This window comes from Oryctolagus cuniculus, chromosome 3 (assembly GCF_964237555.1).
Source record: "Oryctolagus cuniculus chromosome 3, mOryCun1.1, whole genome shotgun sequence".
Classification (NCBI taxonomy): domain Eukaryota; kingdom Metazoa; phylum Chordata; class Mammalia; order Lagomorpha; family Leporidae; genus Oryctolagus; species Oryctolagus cuniculus.
Window position 1 is genome coordinate 76,763,621 of NC_091434.1, and position 26,978 is coordinate 76,790,598.

Genomic DNA, 26,978 nt, shown 5'->3' on the forward strand with positions numbered 1-26,978 from the left:
TCCAAATACTCTTAAGTGTTGTACAGGAACTTTGGATAGCTGGCTTTGCTTTTCTGGGCATTCAGGGTCCACTACAAGCTGGTCACAATTTTAATTTTACATTTTAATTCCTCATCATTTTCAAGGTGCTTGTAATATTTGACTCATTCTTGCTCTTATAAAATCCTGTTTCCTCTCCAAGCAGGATGGAATGACCGCACCTCCATCTTGTTCACGATTTCAGTGATTCATGCTCTTTTACCTGCCTCCTGGAGAGTTTTCTAAAGATGCTGGCACAGAATAATAGCCTAAATTTGTCTCTTCCATGTCTTTTTATTTGGTTTTAATTTATGTGTATATGTAGATAGTATATTTACATAATAAATAGCTCTGAAGGTAAAAGTAAAGAGGATTCAGTGAACATTTTCCTGCCCAATTTCCAACTAGATTCTCCATATTGAAGGGCACCTCTATCCTTCCAGGAACAAGGTATGCATATTCACCAATACTCCTGATACTTACTATTTTTGCTAGGTGGTCATAGGCAGCTTGCAGTTATGATATACCTCACTTTTTGGTTCTGGATGATTTATTTTGAATATCCTCATCAGTACATAAAGGATTGTTGTTTGTGACATGATTTACTTACCCCATCATATAAAAATAAACATTGGAATTATATTGTTGGGGTCAGCATCGTGACATAGCAGGTAAAGCTGCTGCCTGCGATGCCAGCATCCCATAGGGCACCAGTTTGTTTCCTGGCTGCTCCACTTCCGATCCCGATCAAGCTCCCTGCTAATGGTCTGGCCCACCTGCGGCCGTTGCAGCCATCTAGGGAGTGAACAAGTGGATGGTAGATCTCTCTCTCTCTGTCTCTTTCTCCCTCTCCCTCCCCATCTCTCTCTCCTCTCTATGTAACTCTGACTTTTAAATAAATAAATAAATCTTTAATAATTATATTATTGTTGTTTAAAGCTTATAGCATTGTTAAATTTTTACTTTTACCTCTACTTAGCCATATGGCAAGAATTGTGTTTTGTAAAATTCTGGAACATAGTAGATGTTCAAGAAACTTGTTAAATAAATATTAACTACAGCTTTTACATTGTCAGGTTGAGTATATATGGAGAGAATATATAGTTCTTTGTTACTTCATAGTTACTTCACAAGTTTCAGTATTTCATTTTCATATCTGATAAATTTTCAGAAGTACATGGATAATATAAAATTTGTTTATATTTAGTTTTATAGAAATTGGACCACATGATTTTAAGCAGTATTCTTCTTAAGCTTCTAAAATGTTATGTTTAAATCTTAAGACCAACAACAATATGTGTATTAAATAATGTAAGTAAATATAATTTACCCTTAAGTTGAAATTTTTAATATAGCCAGATGTAGGTATTCTGAAAATTTAACAAAATGTGAACTTTGGGGGTGAATTTTACTGTTTACTTTTTTTAAAATTTAAAATCGGAGATAGTCATTATCAATATAAGCGTTTTATATCCGTTTTAACAATTTAGTTTTGATTTTAAAATGTCAAAAGCTAACTACTTAGTGATTAAAAAATGTGCTTTTGTTGGGAAAAACATAACTAATAGAAAAAGTCTGACCAAATAGTTTATAAAAACATGAAGAATTATGGATATACTTGTATCCTTTCATTTCTATAGTCTTTGTAATATTTATTTATTCCTTTTTATTGATTTTAAATTTACAACATAAAAATTGTGAGGTAGTAATGCAAAATAGACCACAAGGGTGTGCTGTTTAATAGAGGTACAACATTCTGATTTTTCAGTGTTCCTCCCCAAAGCATCCATTAATAAAGCAGAAATAAAATATTGAGTATATTAAAATAGCAAATGTTCGAATTTTGTAGACAAGGTGATACAGATTTGGAGACATATATCAGCAATAAATGACAAAATGATTTATACAATTAGCAGTTTTATTCATACGGAACTTTCCTTTGGGTGTTCGTTTAAGGGCATGATGTTTGTGTTGGTCAAGGCTTATCAACTAGTGAATCTATCTGGAGTTTGGAAACAAATTCTCAGCTATGTCTATTTATTACTTTTTTGGCTGTTCCTATTTAATAACTTGCCTCATCCTCTGAGACATTTCTCAACACTGGCAAATTAAAATGTTTGGATAGTGGTTTTGCAGCTTATACTGGAAATATCCATAAAAAAGGCTACTGGTTTTCTGACCTAATTGTGTAGTTTCCGAAGTGGATTCAATAAAGACCCAAGTTAGTCAAGTAAATTATCCTACTCTTCCATGAGATATTTCTGCACCTAAAATTATTTTCTCCATCTAAAGAATAAATTTTATGGAATACTATTTCAGTGTCATTACTACAGTATCTTGGTTGTTTTTTTTTTTTTTTTTTTTTTTTTTTTTTTTTTTTTTTTTTTTTTGTACAGGCAGTGTTAGAGGCAGAGAGAAAGGTCTTCTTTCCGTTGGTTCACCCCCCCCCAAATGGCCACTACGGCTGGCGCGCTGCACTGATCAGAAGCCAGGAGCCAGGTGCTTCCTCCTGGTCTCCCATGCGGGTGCAGGACCCAAGCACCTGGGCCATCCCCCACTGTCTTCCCGGGCCACAGCAGAGAGCTGGACTGGAAGAGGAGCAACCGGACAGTACCGGCGCCCCAGCTGGGACCAGAACCTGGGGTGCCGGCACCTCAGGCGGAGGATTAGCCTAGTGAGCCGCAGCGCCAGCCAGTATCATTTTCTTGTCCCTAAATTTATCTGTACTCTCTTTCACATGATTCCAGTCTTCACATTTACCCTGTAAAGATCAATATTCTGTCTTCTTTGGTAATGTTCATTTGATAAAGAAAATTTTCCAATTAAAAATTTTCTGGAACTTCCTCTTGATACTTCATTTTGTGAATATGATACTGCCTAATGACTTGAAATACCATTTCCACAACAAGATACATATGTCAGGTCATCCTGCTATTTACATTAGCCATATTGCCTGCATTACTATATAATATGTAAACAGTTACTCACAATAAGATTGTCATTTTGAAAGAGGAAGTAGAAAATGCAATGATATTCACTTAAACAAAAAGTGATATTGAATTCTGGGGTTGAAACTAAGTTCATAAACCTAATTTCTGCACATGCTGACCAAGAAAGGGTCTATGAAGAGCACATTTAATCGGTAGCCAAAGGACATTCTGGTCTTATTAACCAATAAGCCTCTTCAGGCTGTTTTGTTTCAGGAAGGGAAAGAATTGGACAGAAGTTGTGGGTGATCTTGACCATAGAACTCGCAGAAACCTTTTTAGAAAATTTTATATTTGACACATTGGCACGGCCTTGCTGCTTGGAATTATATAGAGGTAGCATCAAACAATTTTCCCCTAATAGCATGGCACATTAATTTTTTAAGGGTATTGGATTGTGACTGGAAACACATTCCACTAAAGAATGATCTTTCTTTGGTCTCATTTTGCATCCTGCTACAGACAAACACTCATATTGAGAAATCAAAACTTTTTGCAATCTAGTGTTATGCAAGTGAAATTCAATATCTAGAGTATAATAACTGTCTAAATTTTTAAAAAATGTTCTTCTACATTATTAACCTTTTACCCAGTTTTATGTTTTTAGTATATATTACAGTTTATAAGCAGGTAAGATGATTTAATGTCACATATTTATGAAATTTGCAAATGTATATTTTTATTTTTACTTAATGAATTTTAAACCTAGGTATTTTACACAAAGTAATTAAGGTTGCATTTCTCTATTATATACATGTACACATATATGTATAAACATACATACTACTTTTTATTTTTTATTCAGGCTATTACATAACATTTATTTTCTACTCCACTGTCGTTGTCTTATATAGAAAGTGGACCAGGCCAGTGCTGCGGCTCACTTGGCTAATCCTCCGCCTGTGGCGCTGGTACCCCAGGTTCTAGTCCCGTTCAGGGCTCTAGATTCCGTCCTGGTTGCTCCTCTTCCAGTCCAGTTCTCTGCTGTGGCCTGGGAGTGCAGTGGAGGATGTCCTAAGTGCTTGGGCCCTGCACCCGCATAGGAGACCAGGAGGAGGTACCTGGCTCCTGGCTTCGGATCGGTGCAGCGCACCGGCTGTGGCGGCCATTTGGGGGTGAACCAACGGAAAGGAAGACCTTTCTCTCTGTCTCTCTCTCTCTCACTGTCTACTCTGCCTGTCAAAAAAAAAAAAAAAAAAAAAGAAAGAAAGAAAGTGGACCACACACACATAGAATTCTACAATTGCCTAGAAACAGTGGTTACCATGGTGTTTCAGTGTGATATACGGAATACAGCTGTCTATACTTCCAAAAATATGACTGCTTTCATTCAGTAGAGAAATGTACCAGCACAATATAATATTTAGTCTGCTTCCCTTTTTAAGGCTTTCCCGGATACAATGCATACTTGGCCATTGTAGTTGTCATATTTTCAAAGGATCATAATCACAGCAACAAAAGTAATGGTGGTAAATGCTGAAGTACTTGTTAATGTTGTAGGCAGAGTTCTAAGCACATTACACTTTTAATCCTGGCAGAAGTATTCTGGGACATTATGTTTTAGATTTATTTTGAAAATAAAAAAAAGATTTATTAATTTACTTCAATGGCAGAATTAATGAGAGAGCTAGAGACAGATCTTCTATCCGCTAGTTTACTCCTCAAATGGCCACAATGGCAGGGGGCAGGCCAAAACAAAGCCGGGAGCTTCATCCAGTTCTCCCACATGGGTGCAGAAGTCAGTGCACTTAGGCCATCTTCCACTACCATCCCAGGCACATTAGCAGGGGACTGAATCAGAAGTGCTGCAGCCAGGACTTGAAACAGCAGCTGTATGAAATGCTATTATTGCAGACAGCACCTTAACCTCCTGCATCACAACACTGGACCCTATGTTTTAGGTTTCTGCCACTTTTACCTCTGATATAAAAGAACTATGCTCGCTCTAAAGTTGCTAAACTTTAAATAAAAATATTTAAAAATAAGTAGGTCATTTGTGGAATTACTTTGGGTTTCTCTTATGTATCTGTATATACGAAACTGTACCTCTTAGAAGTTGCATATAGAATTGATAAAACAGCATTGAAAATGGTATTAGGCGGCTTCCTGTATCAGTTCTGTTTGTAAGCAGTTTACTTAACCTCTCTACTACTACAGTGTTTGAGATGTCATAGGGAGATAGATGTTTACAGAGACTTAGGTAGAGAGAAACAAGCCTCTTTCTTGGAATCATGGTGATAAGCTTATGGGGTTGCTTGGATAAAGCCTGCCAAACTTCCTTTGATGCCTTCTCTCTGAGATGAAATGGTTTGGTCTCCATTTTTTCCCTTGACTGCTACTTTGGTTCTACACTCGGTTAACATGTGGGTAGCAATGTTGTACTCTTCCTTCTTTGTCCCCAGAAACACCTGTCTCCTGTTCATCATCATCTCAAAGAATGTGGCTACCACTACCATCAAGTCTTTTATTTTTTTAAGGATTTATTTGAGAGGCAGAGTTAGAGAGGGAGAGACAGAGAGAGAGGTCTTCCATCTACTGGTTTACTCCCCAAATGGCCACAAGGTTGGATCTGGGTTGATCCATAGCCAGGAGCCAGTAGCTTCTTCTGGGTCTCCCACATGGGTGCAGGCGCCCAAGCACTTGGGCCATCCTCCACTGCTTTCCTGGGCCACAAGCTGGGAGCTGGATCGGAAATGGAGTGGCCAGGACTAGAACTGGCACCCAACGCCACAAGTGGTGTCTTAACCACTGTGCCACAGCACTGGCCCCAACCACTAAGTCTTTTAAACTTGATCCTGGGATCTACTTTCTCTTGGTTCAGTCTTGTCTTTTGCCATCCAAGATGAATTTCAGTGCTAGGCCTTCATCTCTGGGCTTTAAAAAATTGTTATAAACTAAGAGAGACAAAATAACATTTGATTCTGTGCTATCTCAAAGTGTTGTTGAGATGAAAGTCCAGGTTGCCTCAGGAAGAGAAATACAGAATCTCTTCAAAGACATACACAGGTTGTAAAACTTGTGATGCTCCCATACCAACATCAACTGCGTGGAGAAGGGCAGGAAAGAAAGTATATTGAGGCAGAAGCATCCCTCTCCTGGCATCAGAGAGTCTTGGATTCTACTTTTAGATCTTTTATGTTGTTCATTATTGTCATTCTCCTTTTTTTTCTTTTCCTCATCATCTTTGTTGAACTTCTATATGGCTTGGTTTTGTCTTCTGCAGAATAAGAATTTATAACTAAATTTATCAAAGTCTTTTCCAACTCTGGTATTTTGAAATTATTATTATTTTGTTATCTTTCAGAATTGACCTTTGACAGAGGAAGGTGCATTCTGGTGTAGCTTTGGTTTGATGAGTGTTAGCCAAATCTTGGTCCCCACCCTGTTGAAGATTTCTGAAACCTCATGTACAGTAGCATAATAAAACATTGAGTAGCTGGCATCTTTCTCCCCAAACTCCTGACTATGACACAAAAGTCAACACAAATGCATGGACATCACTAAAAAGAGGTAGAAGACTAAAGCTGGATAAAGACATTCTCAGGCTTATGAGCTTATTAACCAGAGTGTATAAATGTCACCATTGGCCAATAATTATTCTTAAAGTAGATGATTTTGATGAGGTATAGTGGTGAGATTGGACACTCAGAATCCTCTGAATAGGTTTGATTTTAGTTAGAAACTAAAAAGGGACAAGGTACGGTGGTGGTGGTGGTGGTATTTAGAACACCTGTAAGTGAATCCCATTCTGTTCTCATTGCTTCCTCTCATAGTATTTATTCCAGCAGATAGACAGTAGCTGAACTAAAGTTGGCAGAGGGGCTGACTGCTTACGTAGTGTAGATTTAGGAGCCCCACACCCTGGTACTACTATCCTACTTCTCCTGCCCCTAATTACAGATTTCTGCTGCCTGACACCCTTCTCTTGTATCTCACATTGCTTCATTTTGACGTGATACAATTATTCTTAGTCTTTGTTGACCTAGATAACTAAAGACTTTCAGCATGCTATCAATGGAGAATCTTAAAGCAGGGTTCTAAAGAGAATAAGAAAATAGAATATATATGCATTAGGTTTTTTAGGAACAGGGAGAAATTTCCACGCAAAGAGTAAAAGTACTATTATACACAATAAGGAGGCTCGGGACTTGAGAAATAACCTTACCCTGCCCCACCAAAGATAGTATTTTGCTTTTAAAAATCCATAACAAAGAAAAAAAGCTGGCATCTGTGGTGGGTGTGTATGTGTGTGTGCATGTGAATGGTTGTAAAAGATATGTGAAAAGTTGGATGTCAACATTCTATATGGTATCATATTTGCTAGATTCAGTGATTTTTTCATTTTTTACAAATCAGTGTATGTATTGTTTATATCTTTTGTGATATTGTGCTCATTTTACAATCAAATTAACAGTAAATTTGCTTTCACCAGCTTTTCCTATTTTACAAATTCAGTACCTCATACTTCTATATTACCTTCATTGTAGTATATGTAGATGAGTCTAATAATGTAAATATTGAAATTAAGTTGCTTGTTTGTCTAATTTGTAAAATACCTTCAGCATTTTTCTAGCAAGAGTAAAACCTTTACCTTCATCTAAACAGAAAATTCAGTCATTGGAACATAATTTGTAGTTACAGTTAATCTGGGCAAACTTCATAGCAATTCTAAGATATGGGGGTAAGAAAAAGAGTTATCTGTCATCTGCTGGTTTATTCACTGAATATCTGCATCAGCCAGGGCTGAGTCAGGCCAAAGCCAGGAGCCAGAAACTCCATCCAGGCCTGCTATGTCGATGGCAGGAAGCCAAGTACTTGGGCCCACATCTGCTGCCTTCCAGGTGCCGGGATCCCAAAAACCAGCTTAACCTACTGCAGCACAGCACCCACCCCCTAAGACAGTTTTGTGGGATTACTTATTTTCTGTCCACTGACTCCACCCCTCTCCACAGATGTAAATCATATTTTAAACATATCCCTTAACTTGATTTTTTTTCTTATTTTTCTTTTTGTGTTTCATTCTTTTATGTAAGGTATATTGTTTTCATTGCCTTGTGTCTTAATATTCATCTGTGATTAAAATGATCTAAAAACTAGTATGGAAGTAGTGCTTAGTGAATCTGTTGAATGCCATTTAATTCTTCAGCTAAAGGTAGTTCCATGTTGAACCAGTAGATTCTGATCTGAGTGTGAATTCTGGGAGATCAACTCTGGCATGACTTTCAAGCTGACCTTGTCACTTTTGTGTGAATTGTTTTTCCTTGTACTAGTTACATTTCACAGACCGTAAAATTTGGCGATGTGCATTCCTGTTAGAGGAGCAGGTTTCTCTATTGGCAGGCAGACTTACCAGTGACTCTAACTGAACTTACTAAAGTAAATAATTGAATATCTCTAATAATTAACTAAAACAGTTTCTCCTAGTAAGTAGAAACCTGCTTCCTCATTTTGTAAAACATAATTTTATCTGAACTTCTACTTAAAAATGTAGTCATACTTAAATAAAATATATCCTGGTGTTAAACACTATAGACAGTTATAAGCAGTTTTTTAATTCTAATTCTTCCTTTTAAATTTACTAAAAACTTTCAAATTTTTATACACTAATGCACATGTTTACTCATCATTAAATTTAACAAAATAGTGTTCTGTTAAAGCCTTTATGGTATGATGAAGTGACATGCATGTGGAGGACTTTAGACACACAACAAAATTATGCGGTGGACTAAGCACAAGTCCCTGACCTTGGCGCACTGGTGGAGTTTAAGGTTGGTTATCTTGAGATTGATTCCAATAAAACCCCAGCAGCACTATCACCAAAGAGAAAGCATAGTATTAAATACTTCCTTTTAGCCATACTTTTCACTCTAAACACAGTAACTCTCATTTTATTTACAGAAACATTTTCACTTTCATATACTTTAACAGCTAAATTACATGTAGTAATGTCAGCTCGTTTCTATGGAGTATGTACTATATGCTAGGTGCTGTTTGCATACATCATAAGGAGCATACCTTCCTCTTTCAACATAGGTACTATTAAGTTTCCTTTCATAGATGACAAGATTGAAGGTCACAGAGGCAATAAATGGCATGCTTCCAGGTTTAACCCTCTGGTGTTGACTATAAGACTCATCTGATTGGTAACCATGGGTAGGCTGCTTTCCAGCTTGCAGACCCTCTTGTTAGCCTCTTGGCAATGAAGGCAAATTTACATTCAAAAACAGTAGGCAGTTTGATTCCAGAATAGAACTGTTGGAAGACTGTTAGGAGGGGCATACTTCTGAAGTGCATACACACACACAGATTTAAGAATGTTGCTGCTTAGGCATCAGTGGCCTTTCTAGCCTTTTAAAATTTTAAACATTCTAAATGGAAATGCATGATGTGTGTTACTTAAATAACCATGGTAGTTAGTAAGTCTGCTTTCTTTTTTTTTCTTTTTCTTTTTTTTTATTTTATTTTTTTATTTGACTTTCAAAGTAGATATTTTAAAAATTATTTTCATTATTTTTATTTGACTTTCAAAGTTGATATTTTTTTCTTTTTTTTAACTTTTATTTAATGAATATAAATTTCCAAAGTACAGCTTATGGATTACAATGGCTTCCCCCCCATACCGTCCCTCCCACCCACAACCCTCCCCTTTCCCACTCCCTCTCCCCTTCCATTCACATCAAGATTCATTTTCGATTATCTTAATATACAGAAGATCAGCTTAGTATACATTAAGGATTTCAACAGTTTGCTCCCACACAGAAACATAAAGTGAAAAATAATAGATGATTTTTTTAAATGATGATGAAATCAGATCAGACCTATTGTCATGTTTAATCCCAGTGAGAGTCAAGTTGGGAGTTGATAATTTCTTTTTTTTTTTTTTTTTTTTTACAGAGGATCAGTTTAGTATGCATTAAGTAAAGATTTCAACAGTTTGCACCCCCATAGAAACACAAAGTGAAATATATTGTTTGAGTACTCGTTATAGCATTAAATCTCAATGCACAGCACATTAAGGACAGAGATCCTACATGAGGAGTAAGTGCACAGTGACTCCTGTTGTTGACTTTACCAATTGACACTCCTGTCTATGGCATCAGTAATCTCCCTATGCTCCAGTCATGAGTTTCCAAGGCTATGGAAGCCGATTCTTATCTTGTTTAGACAAGGTCATAGTCAAAGTGGAGGTTCTCTCCTCCCTTCAGAGAAAGGTACCTCCTTCTTTGAAGACCTGTTCTTTCCACTGGGATCTCACTCACAGAGATCTTTTGCCAGAGTGTCTTGGCTTTCCATGCCTGAAATACTCTCATGGGCTTTTCAGCCAGATCCGAATGCCTTTAGGGCTGATTCTGAGGCCAGAGTGCTATTTAGGACATCTGCCATTCTATGAGTCTGCTGCGTATCTCACTTCCCATGTTGGATCACTCTCCCCTTTATTTATTCTATCGGTTATTGTTAGCAGGTACTAGACTTGTTTATGTGCTCCCTTTGAGTCTTAGTCCTTTCATTATGATCAATTGTGAACTGAAATTGATCACTTGGAATAGTGAGATGGCATTGGTACATGCCACCTTGATGGGATTGAATTGGAATCCCCTGGTATGTTTCTAACTCTACCATTTGGGGCAAGTCAGCTTGAGCATGTCCCAAATTATACATCTCTTCCCTCTCTTATTCCCACTCTTATGTTTAACAGGGATCACATTTCAGTTAATTTTCAACACTTAAGAATAACTGTGTATTAATTACAGAATTAAACCAGTCATATTAGGTAGAACAAACAAAAAAACTACTAAGAGGGATAATGTATTAAGTTGTTCATTTGCCGTTGGTTCACCCTCCAATGGCTGCCGCGGCCTGTGCGCTGCGGCTGGCGCACCATGCTGATCTGATGTCAGGAGCCAGGTACTTATCCTGGTCTCCCATGGGGTGCAGGGCCCAAGGACTTGGGCCATCCTTCACTGCACTCCCTGGCCACAGCAGAGAGCTGGCCTGGAAGAGGGGCAACCGGGACAGAATCCGGCACCCCGACCGGGACTAGAACCCGGTGTGCTGGCGCTGCAAGGCGGAGGATTAGCCTAGTGAGCCGCAGCACCGGCTAGTAAGTCTGCTTTCTAACATTAGTCATTCTTGGGTTTGGAGCCTCTCCAGTCCTCTGTGTTAGACATGTCTATTCTGTGTATATTCAGCACTGCACACCAGCTCCCTAGGTTCTTATCTATTTAGAAATATGAAAGTCTTCTAATTTACATGCCCTTCCTTTTCCTGCAGGCATTCCCTAAGAAAAAGATGTTTTCAATAGATAGATGAAGATACCTCAAAAATTACATAGAAAATAAAAGATATTTATTTTAGAGCAAAAAATTTGAAATCCCTATATTATGTAAAGCTTCCAAAAATTCATAAACAGTGTGGGCATTTGACCTAGTGGTTAAGATGCCAGTTGGAATACCCTTGTCCTATATCAGAGTGACTGGGTCCTAGTCCCGCTTTCACTCCCAATTCCAGGTTATTGTTCATGTACATTCTTGGAGGCAACAGGTGACAGCTCAAGTGATGGCATCTGTGCCACCCACATGGGAAACCAGAATTGAGTTCAGCCTGGCTCCTTGTGAGCATTTAGGGGTGAACCAGGTGATGGAAGTTTTCTGTCTCTCAAATAAAATGTTTAAAGTTCATGAAAAGTGTGTTATGAAAAAACTATTCATGAGTTTCAAAAACTTTTTGCAGCAAAATAAACGTATTTAATTCCATTTTCCATGAACTTTTAAAAAGTTTATTTGTTTATATTTATTCCAAAAAGAGAACGTCCATCTGCTAGTTGACTCCCCAGTTGCCCATAACAGTTGGGGCTGATCCTGGACTAGGCTGACGTCAGGAGCCCAGAACTCCATCCAGTTCTTCCACATGGGTTCCAGGAACACAAAGACATGCTACCTTCCAGGGTGTGCATTAGCGAGAAGCCAGATCTGAAGTGGCGCTAACCCAGGCACTCTGAAACAGGATAGAGGAATCTCAAACAGCATCTTAACTGCTGCATGCCAAATGCTCATCTCTCCAGTGAACGTTCTGCAGTACTAGTGTAGAACATTTCCTGTGCAAGGCCTGGGAATCCTTCATTCTTTGTCTTGATAGTGATTCTTCAGTTAATACAAAATAACTCCAGGTTTGATTTTTGTTAGTTTAATTTCTTTGGCCATTTCTTAGGTGATTTTAATTTTTTTCAATGTCTCTGTTTATAAAAAGAAATAAGCAACTTCTTGCTTTTCTGTGGTATACAACAACAAAATGTGTATATTAAACTTTCTTTTACTGCTTGCTAACACTGATATATTACTCCTATCTCAAAGCAAAGCATGCCAAATTAATCTATTACTGATTGATCTAAATTTACTGTTGTTAGTTCTTCAAAACTCTTGCCTTTAGACTATCTTACACCAATTAATAAATTTATGTTGTCATTAACTTTAGTATGTTTAAATCATTAATCACAGTATGGAATCCAGCTAGACAGGGCACATGTCTATTTCAGTAAGTACCATGTTCTCTTCTAATGTCATCATTCTTAGTCTCTTTGATCCAAATTGCACCTCTAGAAATGTACATTTATCATCATGATATACCTGTAGAACGGGGCAAGCAAAGTGAGTTTTCCAGAGCAAGTTTATAAATCATAATACTTCCAGAAGTGTTCATAGCTTTGCCTTTGCCTTTTCAACATGCACTCCTAAACTGTTTTATCAATTCTTGTTGAAAACATTTAGTTTTTATAAAATTTAAATTTGTTTATCTTGACAAAGTTTAAATTCTTTATCCATGGAAATATAAATATCTTGTAAAAATCACATATTTTAAGACTTCTAGGCTGATAAATGAAAGATTATCTGTGATTATTCTGTCTTTGAGTTATGGATAGAGTAATATAAATTTTTGAGTCTGTATAAATCCCCCTCCCTTTTATCTATGGTGGCTGCTTGATTGAAGCCAAAATTTAAGCATTTTGCCCCCTTAACAGACACTTGAGAAACTTGGGTGTCATAACTGCTTTTATCACATAATGAAAAGCCAATAAGAGATTGAGAATGTGACCTAAAGGTGAAACAGCTTTCTCATATGTCTGATGAAAGCAGTGAGTCAAAACAGGGAAAGCATGAAACTAGCAGGCAAATCAAATGCTGCCATTACTTCATGTACTTGTTAATCACCTGCTGCCCTTTGCTGATAAGCTGGGTCTGTTATGAGTGGTGCGTGTTTTCACAGAGCGGTACACAAGTCAACTCAGTAAGAAAATGAAATCTGCCTTTAGTTTTTGGGTAAATATTTTAAAAAGTGAAGTGCCACATTATTTTAGAAGAACTTCTAGTCTTTCCCCTGAGGATCCCTAAATTTGTTACTTTAATAAATATCAAGTAAGCGTTTCAGAATACAGAGACATCATTAGCAAAGAGCTTTTTCTTTTTGACTTTATATTTTTCTTAAAAAATTTTAATATTGCTGGGGCCAGCGCTGTGGCTCACTTGGTTAATCCTCTACCTGCGGCGCCAGCATCCCATATGGGCGTTGGGTTCTAGTTCCAGTTGCTCCTCTTCCAGTCCAGCTCTCTGCTGTGGCCCAGGAAGGCAGTGGAGGATGGCCTAAGTGCTTGGGCCCCTGCACCCTCATGGGAGACCAGGAGGAAGCACCTGCCTCCTGGCTTCGGATCGGCGCATTGCCGGCCATAGCAACCATTTGGGGAGTGAACCAATGGAAGGAAGACCTTTCTGTCCTCTCTGTGTCTCTCTGTCTATAACTCTACCTGTCAAATAAATAATAAAAGAAAATTTAAATATTGCTAATTCTCCTTTGCATTTCTCTTTTTTGCAGACATCCCTTATCTTGAATTTCTTCCAGTGTCCACTCCCCAGTGATCCACCCTGGGGGGATGATCACAAGTTTGTGTGTGTGTGTGTGTGTGTGTGTGTGTGTATGTTTAAGATTTATTTTATTTATTTGAAGACAGAGTTATATAGAGAGGTGGAGACAGAGAGGTCTTCCATTTGCTGGTTCACTCCCCAGATGGCCTCAATGGCCAGAGCTGCACCCATCTGAAGCCAAGAGCCAGGAGATTCTTCCAGGTCTCCCATGCAGGTGCAGGGACCCAAGGACTTGGTCCATCTTCTACTGCTTTCGCAGGCCATAGCAGAGAGCTAGATTGGAAGTGGAGCAGCCGGGACTAGAACCCGGTGCCCATATGGGATGCCTGCGATTCAGGCCAGGGCAGTAACCTGCTGTGCCACAGCGCTGGCCCCTGAGCACAAGTTTTAACCAGAATTGTCTTCTGTGACTCTGATTCAAAATCTGGGTCTGGGTGGCAGGCTTTACCTCCTTTCTTGTTGGATGATAGAGAGGTCTGGAGAGTTTTGGAGGAAAAACCAGAGTAAACGGATGTGTGTAGTGGGCAGGGGAGGTAGGAGTTTGACTGCGGTGGCTTACCTACTGGTATGGAAGATTTTAATATTTCGCTACTTGTCAGATCATGAAGTCCCCTGTCCTACTGTCTTGTAAGAGGAATAATTAGAGATTTGCCCAGTCAAGCCACTCCCCGTACAGACTTAACTTTTCCTCTGTCCCTGTGAGGAGACCTGCCTTCCTGTTCAGTACATAACACATTTGGCACATATATTTCTTTTGGATCTGGCTTCCTTCTTTTTCTGGTAGATATATTACAAAATAAGTTTGCCAGTTTTCTCTTTGTGTCTAGTAATGCATCAACACTAAAAAAGTACTCATGAATTAGTTTACTTCCCTAAGATATATTTACACTGTTGTATGAAATTAGAAGGGTCCATGCTTTACATAGGCTCCTTGTCCAAGCTTATTAAGGCCTTATGTTTACACATGAAGAAGGCATTATATCATTCCTTTTTCATTCACTCAACAAATATTCATTTAGAAGCTTCTGGGAGCCAGATACTGTTCTAAAGTTTGCAGCAGTAAGCAAAACAGGATGGGGAAAAGAAATCCCTGCCATTGCAGTCAACCCTAATGGAAACAGACAACAACTGCACCATTTTGGAAAGATGATGTGAGAAACGACCTGAATCAAATTAGAGAAAAAGACATTGCATTACCACAAGAAATAATGTTCCAGGCACAGGAAGCAGTAAGGGTGGGTATTCTCCGTGTGCTTTGGAGAGACAGGAAGAAGGCCAGTGTGGCTGGAAAGGGAAAAGAGGTAGAAAGATCTAGGTGTCAGTGACCTCACAAGTCCTTCTAAGAATTTTGATTTTTCTGTATCAACTTGGAAAAAATTAGTGGGCTCTGACAAGATGATCTAATGTAACTTAGATTTTAATAGGATCCTTCTTGTTGCTGTGTTGAAAAGGGACTGTAAGGAAGCAGTGTGGAAGCAGACGCCAGTGAAAAGGTTGTTGGTGATTCAGAGTTTGTGAAAGCAGTCAATCTGGATATCTCTAAGGGAGGAACCAATGGATTGAATTGAAGTGGACTGTCAGAGAGAGTAGAAGGCAGCAAGCAGAAGGGTGTCCTGCTCTTTGCTGAGATATGGAAGATTATGAGAACAGGATGGGGGTAGGGATGAGGGGATTATCAAGGCCTTAGTTTTAATAAATTGAATTAGCCTAAACTGAAGTGGCACTAAAGACAGATCAGAAAAGAGGCTCAGGTGGAAACAGTTTTACATTTATCTGAATATGAATAATACTTAAAAAGAAGAGAATAGATGAGATCATTTTAAGAGTGTGCACTTACATTCAAGAGAATGTATCTAAAGATTGGGTCATGCCACCATCAATGAGAAGGTACAAAGAAACCAAAAAGAAAACTGAAAACCCAGAGATTGCAGATCAATGGAGAGGAAGGATGATAGTGTCCTGAAGAAAGGGGGGAAAAAACCCCTCACATTTTGGGAGAGTAGTCAGTTGTATTTAATGCTGCTAACAGGGAAAATATTTCTGAGAAGTGACCACTGATTTATTTATGGTCAAGTTTTTTGATAATTTTGGTAAGATTAATTTTAATGAATCAAGGGTTGGAGAAAATCTAGTTGGAAAGGTTCAAATGGGAAAAGAGCAATTAGAGACACAGTTACAAATACCTCTTTCATGCAATTTTGTTGTAAAAGGAAAGACCAAAGATGATATGGCCACTGGCCAGGAGGCACCAGCTGCTGACTTGAGAATGGTCATAGGGTCTGCTGACAGTCACCTGCTGTGAGTGTGAACAGTAGCTGTCTGGTTGGAGACCTCAAAGGACCTCCAGTAGGCATAGATTTTTGAAATATTTTTCAGTGATATAAAGGTGTTGCAAAGAGATGGATTACTCAAGCTTGCTATTGATATACACATAATCTTACCCTTTTCATCTTATTTTACATACAATTTTCCCAGGATTCTCCTTGAAAGTTTTTAACTGTATTGCTTGTGAAACTTTTATATTATAGTTATTTATTTGCATGCCTGTCTCCCATCATAGCCCAGGTTTCTTGTGGAGGGTCACATTTTATTTCTCCCATGTGTCCATCCCATAGCTCTGCTTCTGCACATGGCAGATGCTCTCCAAATCTTTTCTTGAATGGATGACTGTTACGTTCTATTTTGGTATATGATGTGTTCGACATGAAGTTCAGTGTCACCCTAAAGGTTGCTACTAATTTCTAAATATAGGATTGTGTGTGGTCATTTTGTTTTCTGCAGAGTCCCTGTGGAAGAGATATCATGAGGACAGGTTCACTTAATAGTACATCTGCAGGGAATTCATCTTTGAGAAGGACAAAGCGAAAAGCACCTTCCCCACCCTCCAAAATACCCCTGCATCCAAGTGATGAAAATGGCCATGTAACTGGTAATTTTACTTTTCCCATTAACATTATATTTGTACTGGGTTTTGTTTCATATATGCTGTAGAACTGTTAGGTCTTTTGATTAAATAATATAAATAATACTTAGGACTTGTAAAAATTCCTCATTTATTCTCATTCAGCTCTTTTTAAAATATGCAACATTAGAAAATAAAGTGACAAAATTGTGCCAGCTCCATGATCCTAAAATATAGTAATTCATGAATTTAAAACAAGAAAGGATTAGAAGGCCTTTTTAGTGAGATACTTGCAGAAAACTTCCCGGGTTTGGAGAAGGACAGAGACATCCTAGTACAGGAAGCTCATAGAAACCCTAGTAAATGTGACCAAAAGAGTTCCTCACCATGACACGTTGTAATCAAACTCACCACAGTGAAACATAAAGAAAAGATTCTAAAATGTGCAAGAGATAAAGGTCAGATTACTCTCAGAGGATTTCCAATTAGACTCACAGCAGACTTCTCATCAGAAACCCTACAGGCTAGAAGGGAATGATGAAACAAAGCCCAGGTAATAAGAGAGAAAAACTGCCAGAACAGAATATTATATCCTGCAAAGCTCTCATTTGTGAATGAAGGTGAAATAAAGACTTTTCATAGCAAACAGAAATTGAAAGAATTTGTCACCATTCATCCAGCCCTCAAAAGATGCTTAAAGATGTGTTACACACATAAAAACAGAAACACGGTCATCAATATGAAAGAAGGTAAAGGAAGGAAATCTCACAGCAAAACATCACAGGAAGTTCAAAGCATATATTAGAAAACATCTTTGGCAAATGGCAGGGCAAAGTTACTACTTATCAATAGTCACATTGAAAGTTAATGGCCTGAACTGTCCAGTTAGAAGACACAGATTGGCTGAATGGAATAATGAACAAAACCCATCAATTTGCTGCTTACAAGAAACTCATCTTTCCAACAAGGAAGCATACAGACTGAAAGTGAAAGGCTGGAAAAAGATATACCATGCCAACAGAAATGAAAACAGAGCGGGTGTAGCCATCTTAATATCAGACAACATAAACTTTACCACAAAAACTGTTAGGAGAGACAAAGAGGGGCACTATATAAAGATTAGGGGATCAATTCAACAGGAAGATGTAACTATTAACAATGTATATGCACCTAATTACAGGGCACTTGGTTTATTTAAAAGATTTGTTAAGGGACTTAAAGGGAGACTTAGACTCCAATACAACAGTACTGGGGGACTTCAATACTCCACTCTCAGAAATAGACAGATCAACAGGATAGAAGATCAACAAGGATACAGTAGATTTAAACAACACTATAGCCCAAATGGATCTAACAGATATCTACAGAACTTTTCATCCTACACATAATGCATTTACATTCTTCTCAGCAGTGCATGGAACCTATTCTAGGATTGAACACATACTTGGCCATAAAGCAAGTCTCAGCAAACTCAAAAGAATTAGAATCACACCATGCAGCTACTCAGACCATAAAGGAATGAAGTTGGAAATTAGCAACTCAGGAATCCCTAGAGCATATGCAAACACATGGAGATTGAACAACATGCTCCTGAATGAAGAGTGGGTCTAAGAAGAAATTAAAAGAGAAATCAAAAACTTTCTGGAAGTAAATGAGGATGGCAGCACAACATACCAAAAATTATGGGCTACAGCAAAAGCAGTGTAGAGAGGAAAGTTTATATCAATAGGTGCCTACATCAAGAAATTGGAAAGGCACCAAATAGATGAGCTTTCAATTCTTCTCAAGGATCTAGAAAATCTACAGCAGACCAGACCCAAATCTAGCAGGAGAAGAGAAATAATTAAAATTAGAGAAGAAATCAACAGGATTGAATCCAAAAAAAAAAAAAATTACAAAAAATCAGCCTAACGAGGAGCTAGTTTTTTGAAAAAATAAATAAAATTGACACCCCATTGGCCCAACTAACTAAAAAAAGAAGAGAAAAGACCCAAATCAATAAAATCAGAGATGAAAAAGGAAATGTAACAACAGACAACAAAGAGATAAAAAGAATCATCAGAAATTACTACAAGGACTTGTATACTAGCAAACAAGGAAATCTATCAGAAATGGATAGATTCCTGGACACATGCAACCTACCTAAATTGAACCAGGAGGACATAGAAAACCTAAACAGACCCATAATTGAGACAGAAATTGAAACAGTAATAAAGGCCCTCCCAACAAAGAAAAGCCCAGGACCAGATGGATTCACTGCTGAATTCTACCAGACATTTAAAGAACTAACTCCAATTCTTCTCAAACTATTCAGAACAATCAAAAAAGAGGAAATCCTCCAAAATTCTTTTTATGAAGCCACCATCACCTTAATTCCTAAGCCTAAAAAGATGCAGCATTGAAATAGAATTACAGACCAATATCCTTGATGAACATAGATGCAAAAATCCTCATTAAATTCTGGCCAATAGAATGCAACAATACATCAGAAAGATCATCCACCCATACCAAGTGGGATTTATCCCTGGTATGCAGGGATGGTTTAATGTGTGCAAAACAACAATGTGATACACCACATTAACAGACTGCAGAAGAAATACCATATGATTATCTCAATAGATGCAGAGAAAGCATTCGATAAAATACAACACCCTTTCATGATGAAAACTCTAAGCAAACTGGGTTTGGAAGGAACATTCCTCAATACAATCAAAGCAATCTATGAAAAACCCACAGCCAGCATCCTATTGAATGGGGAAATGTTGGAAGCATTTCCACTGAGATCTGGTACCAGACAGGGATGACCACTCTCACCACTGCCATTCAATATAGTTCTGGAAGTTTTAGCCAGAGCCATTAGGCAAGAAAAAGAAATTAAAGGGATACAAATTGGGAAGGAAGAACTCAAACTATCCCTCTTTGCAGATGATATGATTCTTTAGTTAGGGGATCCAAAGAACTCTACTAAGAGACTATTGGAACTCATAGAAGAGTTTGGCAAAGTAGCAGGATATAAAATAATGCACAAAAATCAACAGCCTTGGTATACACAGGCAATGCCACGGCTGAGAAAGAACGTCTAAGATCAATCCCATTCACAATAGCCACAAAAACAATCAAATACCTTGGAATAAACTTAACCAAGGACGTTAAAGATCTCAACGATGAGAATTACAAAACCTTGAAGAAAGAGATAGAAGAGGATACCAAAAAATGGAAAAATCTTTCATGCTCATGGGTTGGAAGAATCAGTATCATCAAAATGTCCATTCTCCCAAAAGCTATTTATAGATTCAATGTGATAACAGTCAAAATACCAAAGACCTTCTTCTCAGATCTGGAAAAAATGATGCTGAAATTCATATGGAGACACAAAGACACTAGAGATCTTGAATAGCTAAAGCAACCTTGTACAACAAAAACAAAGCCAGAGGCATCACAATACCAGATTTCAGGACATACTACAGGGCAATTGTAATCAAAACAGCATGGTACTGGTACAGAAACAGATGGATAGACCAGTGGAACAAAATAGAAACAGCAGAAATCAATCCATACATCTACAGCCAACTTATATTTGATCAAGGATCCAAAATCAGTCTCTGGAGTAAGGTAGGCTATTCAATAAATGGTGCTGGGAAAATTGGATTTCCATGTGCAGAAGCATGAAGCTAGACCCCTATCTTTCACCTTACATAAAAATCTACTCAGCGTGGATTAAAGACTTAAATCTATGACCCAACACCATCAAATTATTAGAGAACATTGGAGAAAGCCTGCAAGATATAACTGGCAAAGACTTCTTGGAAAAGATCCCAGAAGCGCAGGCAGTCAAAGCCAAAATAACATTTGGGATTCCATCAAATTGGAAGTTTCTGTACTGCACAAGTAACAGTCAGGAAAGTGAAGAGGCAACCGACAGAATGGGAAAAACTATGCAACAGATAAAGGATTGATAACCAGAATCTACAAAAAATCAAGAAACTCCACAACATCAAAACAAACAACCCACTTAAGAGATGGGCCAATGACCTCAATAGACATTTTTCAAAAGAGGAAATCCAAATGGCCAACAGGCACATGAAAAAATGTTCAAGATCACTAGCAATCAGGGAAATGCAAATCAAAACCACAATGAGGTTTCACCTCACCCCAGTTAGAATGGCTCACATTCAGAAATCTACCAACAATAGATGCTGGAGAGGATGTGGGGAAAAAGGAACACTAACCCACTGTTGGTGGGAATGCAAATTGGTCAAGCCACTATGGAAGTCAGTCTGGAGATTCCTCAGAAACCTGAATATAACCCTACCATACAACCCAGCCATCCCACTCCTTGGAATTTACCCAAAGGAAATGAAATTGGGAAACAAACAAGCTGTCTGCACATTAATGTTTATTGCAGCTCAATTCACAGTAGCTAAGACCTGGAACCAACCCAAATGCCCCTCAACAGTTAACTGGATAAAGAAATTATGGGACATGTACTCTATAGAATACTATGCAGCAGTCAAAAACAATGAAGTCCAGTCATTTGTACCAAGATGGAGGTATCTGGAAAACATTATGCTGAGTGAAATAAGCCAGTCCCAAATGGACAAATATATGTTCTCCCTGATCGGTGACAACTAACTGAGCACTAAAAGGGAAACCTGTTGAAGTGAAATGGACACTATGAGAAACAGTGACTTGATCAACCCTTGTCCTGACTGTTGATGTACAATTTAATACTTTATCACTGTTAGTATTTTTTTGTTCTAGTACTATTGGTTGAACTCTGTAATTAACACACAATTATTCTTAGGTGTTTAAATTTAACTGAAAAGTGATCCATGTTAAATATAAGAGTGGGAATAAGAGAGGGAGGAGATGTAAAATTTGGGACATGCTCAATTGGACTTGCCCCAAATGGTGGAGTCAGAAACATGCCAGGGAATTCCAATACAATCCCATCAAGGTGACATGTACCAGTGCCATCTTACTAGTCCAAGTGATCAATTTCAGTTCACAATTGATCATACTGATAGGTCTAAGAGTCAAAGGGATCACCCAAAAAGACTAGTGTCTGCAAATACTAGCTGATAGAATACAAAAGGGAGAGAACGATCCAACATGGGAAGTGGGATACACAGCAGACTCATAGAATGGCAGATGTCCTAAACAGCACTCTGGCCTCAGAATCAGCCCTTAAGGCATTCGGATCTGGCTGAAGAGCCCATGAGAGTATTATAGGCATGGAAAGCCAAGACACTCTGGGAAAAAAAAAAAGACCCAAATGAAAGATCTCTGCAAGTGAGATCTTTGGGGAAAGAACGGGGCCATTAAAGAAGGAGGTACCTTTCTCTGAAGGGAGGAGAGAACTTCCACTTTCACTATGACCCTGTCTGAATAAGATCAAAGTCAGCAAACTCAAGAGGCTTCCATAGCCTTGGCAACTCATGACTAGAGCCTAGGGAGATTACTGACGCCATAAACAAAAGTGTCAAATTGTTAAGTCTGGCTGGCACTGCGGCTCAGTAGGCTAATCCTCTGCCTAGCGGCGCCAGTACACCGGGTTCTAGTCCCGGTCGGGGCGCCGGATTCTGTCCCAGTTGCCCCTCTTCCAGGCCAGCTCTGCTGTGGCCCGCGAGTGCAGTGGAGGATGGCCCAAGTGCTTGGGCCCTGCACCTCATGGGAGACCAGGAGAAGCACCTGGCTCCTGCCTTTGGATCACGGTGCGCAGGCCGCAGCACTCCAGCTGTGGCGTCCATTGGAGGGTGAACCAACGGCAAAGGAAGACCTTTCTCTCTGTCTCTCTCTCTCACTGTCCACTCTGCCTGTCAAAAAAAAAAAAAATTTGTTAAATCAACAACAGGAGTCACTGTGTACTTACTCCTCATGTGGGATCTGTCCTTAATGTGTTGTCCAATGTGAAGTAATGCTATAGTACTGAAACAGTATTTTACATTTTGTGTTTCTGTGTGGGTGCATACTGATGAAATCTTTACTTAATATATACTAAATCGGTCTTCTGTATGTAAAGATAATTGAAAATGAATCTTAATGTGAATGGAATGGGAGAGGGAGCGGGAGATGGGAGAGGTGCGAGTGGGAGGGAAGTTATGGGGGGGAAAGCCATTGTAATCCATAAACTGTTTTTTGGAATTTTATATTTACTAAATAAAACTTAAAAAAAGAATTTTAAAAAAAGATACTGCCATTCCAATATTGACTTCATGTAGGAATGGGAATATAAATGAAGCTTAGTTGTTTCATAGCTGGCTAGTAAAATGACTTCTAGCAGAGTTAGGACTTGGTTCTTTCACTTAAACTGCTAAGGAGTTGTCTGTTTTGTGAATGTGTAATTTGTAAGTTGTGTTGCTTCTTTTAGTCCTACAGTCCATGGATAGAGTTTCACCAGACAGCGCCACAGATGCAAACTCCCCAGAGACACTGTCCAGCCCAGGTATGACACCTTCATTCCACATTGTGTAATTCTGAAAGAGAACTTCCATGGCAATCAAGAAATGAATGTGAAAGTGAGACAGACTCTTTGGCTACTTTTTCCAAATTTTATATCATGAAATGAATTCTGTCTTCTCCCCTCCAGGATGGCAGATTTGCGTATGCAGCTAGCAGAGTTCTGGAACTGTACTTTGAGTACTTTCCCTATTTGGTCTCTGGGTGTTTTTTTTTTTTCTTTAGACAATGTGAAGTTAACATTTATTAACCTTCTTTGCAAGAGTAAGGACACATCATAGTTAGGAATGTTCCTTGGTGTGTTTAGAAGAACACCTATGTGAAAGTGTAGAAGCAATTTCTTTATGGGACTTTGAGTACAGGGTATTTTATTCTTCTATTTATTTATTTTTTATTTCTTTTGACAGAATTAGACAGTGAGAGAGAGACAGAGAGAGAGTTATAGACAGTGACATAGAGAGAGAGAGAGAGAGAGACAGAGAGAAAGGTTTTCCTTCCGTTGGTTCACTCCCCAATTGGCCGCAAGGGCCGGAGCCATACCAATCCGAAGCCAGGAGCCAGCAGCTTCTTCCGGTGCAGGGGCCCAAGGACTTGGGCCAACTTCTGCTTTCCCAGGCCATAGCAGAGATCTGGATTGGAAGTGGAGCAGTGCTCATATGTGATGCCGGTGCTTCACGCCAGGACGTTAACTCCCTATGCTACAGTGCCGCCCTGACATTTTAATTTTTAAGTGATATTTAAGAATTTGGAATTTGAGCATATGTAAGAATTCTACACCCCTTGTTTATGATTTAAAATATTGCTTATAAATAACTGGTAATGGTTTTTTCAGAATAATATCAATGACATTTTTATTGCAATCAAGGAAAATTTATTGAATAATGTTCACTTAAACAAGATCATGAAATGAGAAGATTCTGAAGTATTAGGAAAAATATAGGAATGCTTTTCAGACTTTGCTTGAAACTGTTTCTCTTTGCTTTCCTTTATCTCTTGTTAGTTCCATGGGCAATTGTGAAATAATGAATTAGATTTCTTCCAGTGTGTCTTGGCCTCTGCTTGCCTTAACCCCATTGTCTAAGTGCCATTTCCACAGGTTCTGCTTCTCCGGCAGAAGCCTCCCTTGGCCCTGCATCCCCCAGTCGGGAACAGTGCACTGCACCCACACTGATGGAGGAGACCACTCTCTCTGAGGGCCCGGGAACACCTGAGGCAGCTGTACCATCTGTAGCATCCTTGACATGTAGGTGGTCAGGCCTTTTCTGGCTGGTGCTTTGTTTCACGCAGATTGAGATTATCAAGCACAGAACTGGTGACTTATTGAACCTTTGGTTAAAACTGTTTCATAAATCTATAGAGGTTTCCCACTTTTCAGTCAGAATTTTATGCATGCTTGGGAGTTTGCTGTTTGTCCTAACCATATAGATGAATATGACAAAGTGTAAGATTAATAAAAAAAAAAATCAGTGATTCTGAAGGATTCTATTCTCTTCTATTTGGCTTTCTACTTTTGGGGAAAACTGAACTTTCTTATTTCAATGTGTAACTATATATATAATATAATTTTTAAATGTATTTATTAAACTACTTTGTTATCTATATATGTCTTATTTTCTATATTATTGCTTTCATTTTTTTATTTTAAAGTTATTGGTATTTTTTAAAAGATTTATTTATTTGAAAGGCAGAACTACAGAGAGTGAGAGAGAGTGAGAGTGAGATCTTCCATCCACTGGTTCACTCCCCAAATGGCTGCAATGGCTTTGGCTGGGCCAATCTGAAGCGTGGAGCCAGGAGCTTCTTCTGGGTCTCCCACATGGGTGCAGGGCCCCAATCACTTGGGCCATCTTCTGCGGCTTTCCCATGCACATTAGCAGGGAGCTAGATCAGAAATGGAGCAGCTGGGACTCGAACCGGACCCATATGGGATGCCAGCTTTGCAGGCAGCAGCTTTACCCACTATGCTACAGCACTGGCCCCATTGTTGGAATTGTGGAGATTATTTTTAATTGAAAGGCAGAGTTAAAGGTAGAAACAGACAGAGATCTTCCATCTGCTGATCATCATGGCTGGGGCTGGGCTGTGCCAGAATCAGGAGCTTGGAACTCCATCTGTGTGTCCCATATGGGTAGCAAAGACCCAAACACTTATGCCATCTTCTGCTGCTTTCCCAGGTCCATTAGCAGGGAGCTGGATCGGAAGTAGAACAGCCAGGACAGGGACTGGGGATTGTGTGGGATGCCAGCATCAAAGGCAGCAGCTGAACCTGCTGTACCACAATGCTGGCCCCAAGTACTGGAATTTTTTAAAATGATAATTAGACTTCATAGTTAGGCAATTCTTGAATTTTTTCATCATTTTACTGATTTTTTTTCAGTGACTTGAAAGTCTTGTTTTCTCAGACCCATTGCTTATATTTGTATAGTATCCAACACTGTTTGTGGGAATGTAAAATTGGTGTGGCCACTTTGGTAAACAGTTTGGCAGGTTAGTTTGTTGGCTTTTTTAAATAAAATTTAAAGATTCATTTCCTATTCATTCCAGCTGCCCCACTCTTCAAGCCCATGTTCACACACAAACCTGCATCTGAATTGTCATGGAGGTTTTATTCTGAACTGCCAAAATGAGAAACAATCCAAATGTCCCTAAAACTGGGAATTGGATAAACAAACTATAGTCCATACCTATACTAGAATGTAGTACTACACCTAACCATAACAAGGAGCAAGTAACTGATTCTTATAGCAACTAGGTAGAATCTCAAATACTTAATGAACCGAGGAAGCCAAATTCCAGTGGCTTCATGATGAGTGATTGTGTATGTGTGACATTCTTGCAAAGGCAAAATTGCAGGGGTAATAGTGGCCATAGGCTGGTGTTGGAAGGAGCTATTGACTAGCAAGGGGCGTAAACACTGTAGGGAGTCAGTGGAAATTGTCTGTGTCTTGATTGTGATAGTAGTGGTACATTTATATAAGTCTGTCAAAACTCAAAGAACTATTTTTCAATATGGTGAATTTTACTGAATAGAAATAGTATACATCACTTCTAAAAGAAAAATTTCTGACAGCAAATATAGTAGCATGTGATATAGTAAGCATTTTAAAGGAATAAATAAGAAAACTAATGCATGAAGAGATTTAATTTAATACAACTCTGTTTTAGCAAAAATCATATTTGTCAGGTAATTTTGCCATTTTGATGATTTCCAGAAAAATATATGATATCCCAAAAGTCCTAGTGAAATGTAAACTTTAATACTTCACAAGTAAAATGCTACAGATCTATAAGAATGTCTTTTGAAAGTTTAAATATTTGCTTTTATTTTATGTGTTTTATATTTCATGAATTATATTACATTTCATGAATAATTTTTAATTTTATTTTTTATTTCAGCAAATATTTGCTATCTTCAGAGGGACTGGGAAAATTAAGCTAAGATATTCAAATTGTATGAAGCAAAGTGTGTGTAAACAAAATTTAATAATTATATTTTCAGACAATAGTTTGTTGAGTTTTATTACTTCAGAATTTGTTTAAATCTTAAAACTGCTTTAACATTTTGGATACTGTGTTCTTTGAAAGCATGCTTCCACTTATAGTTAAATAAGCTAGCCAAAAAGTAGGGAAAAGGAAATGTGTGAGTATGGATATCTGCTTATGTATGCACATATGCTTCCTGGTAGTATGCAGGAAATA

At 38.4% G+C, this 26,978-nt stretch overlaps 1 protein-coding gene across 18 annotated transcripts in view; it reads left to right on the plus strand.

Moving 5' to 3' along the window:
• The window catches only part of COBLL1 (cordon-bleu WH2 repeat protein like 1), a 193,958-nt gene that overhangs the window by 149,555 nt on the left and 17,425 nt on the right, over positions 1–26,978 (plus strand). For 11 of the 18 annotated variants that reach the window (XM_051848576.2, XM_070070741.1, XM_070070746.1 and 8 more), the window contains 3 exons: positions 16,700–16,847; positions 23,191–23,265; positions 24,376–24,522. In XM_051848576.2, coding sequence (XP_051704536.2) covers positions 16,700–16,847; positions 23,191–23,265; positions 24,376–24,522 — 370 coding nt within the window. The remainder of the gene's footprint in view (positions 1–16,699; positions 16,848–23,190; positions 23,266–24,375; positions 24,523–26,978) is intronic. The other 7 variants (XM_070070742.1, XM_070070743.1, XM_070070751.1 and 4 more) reach the window with 1 other exon arrangement.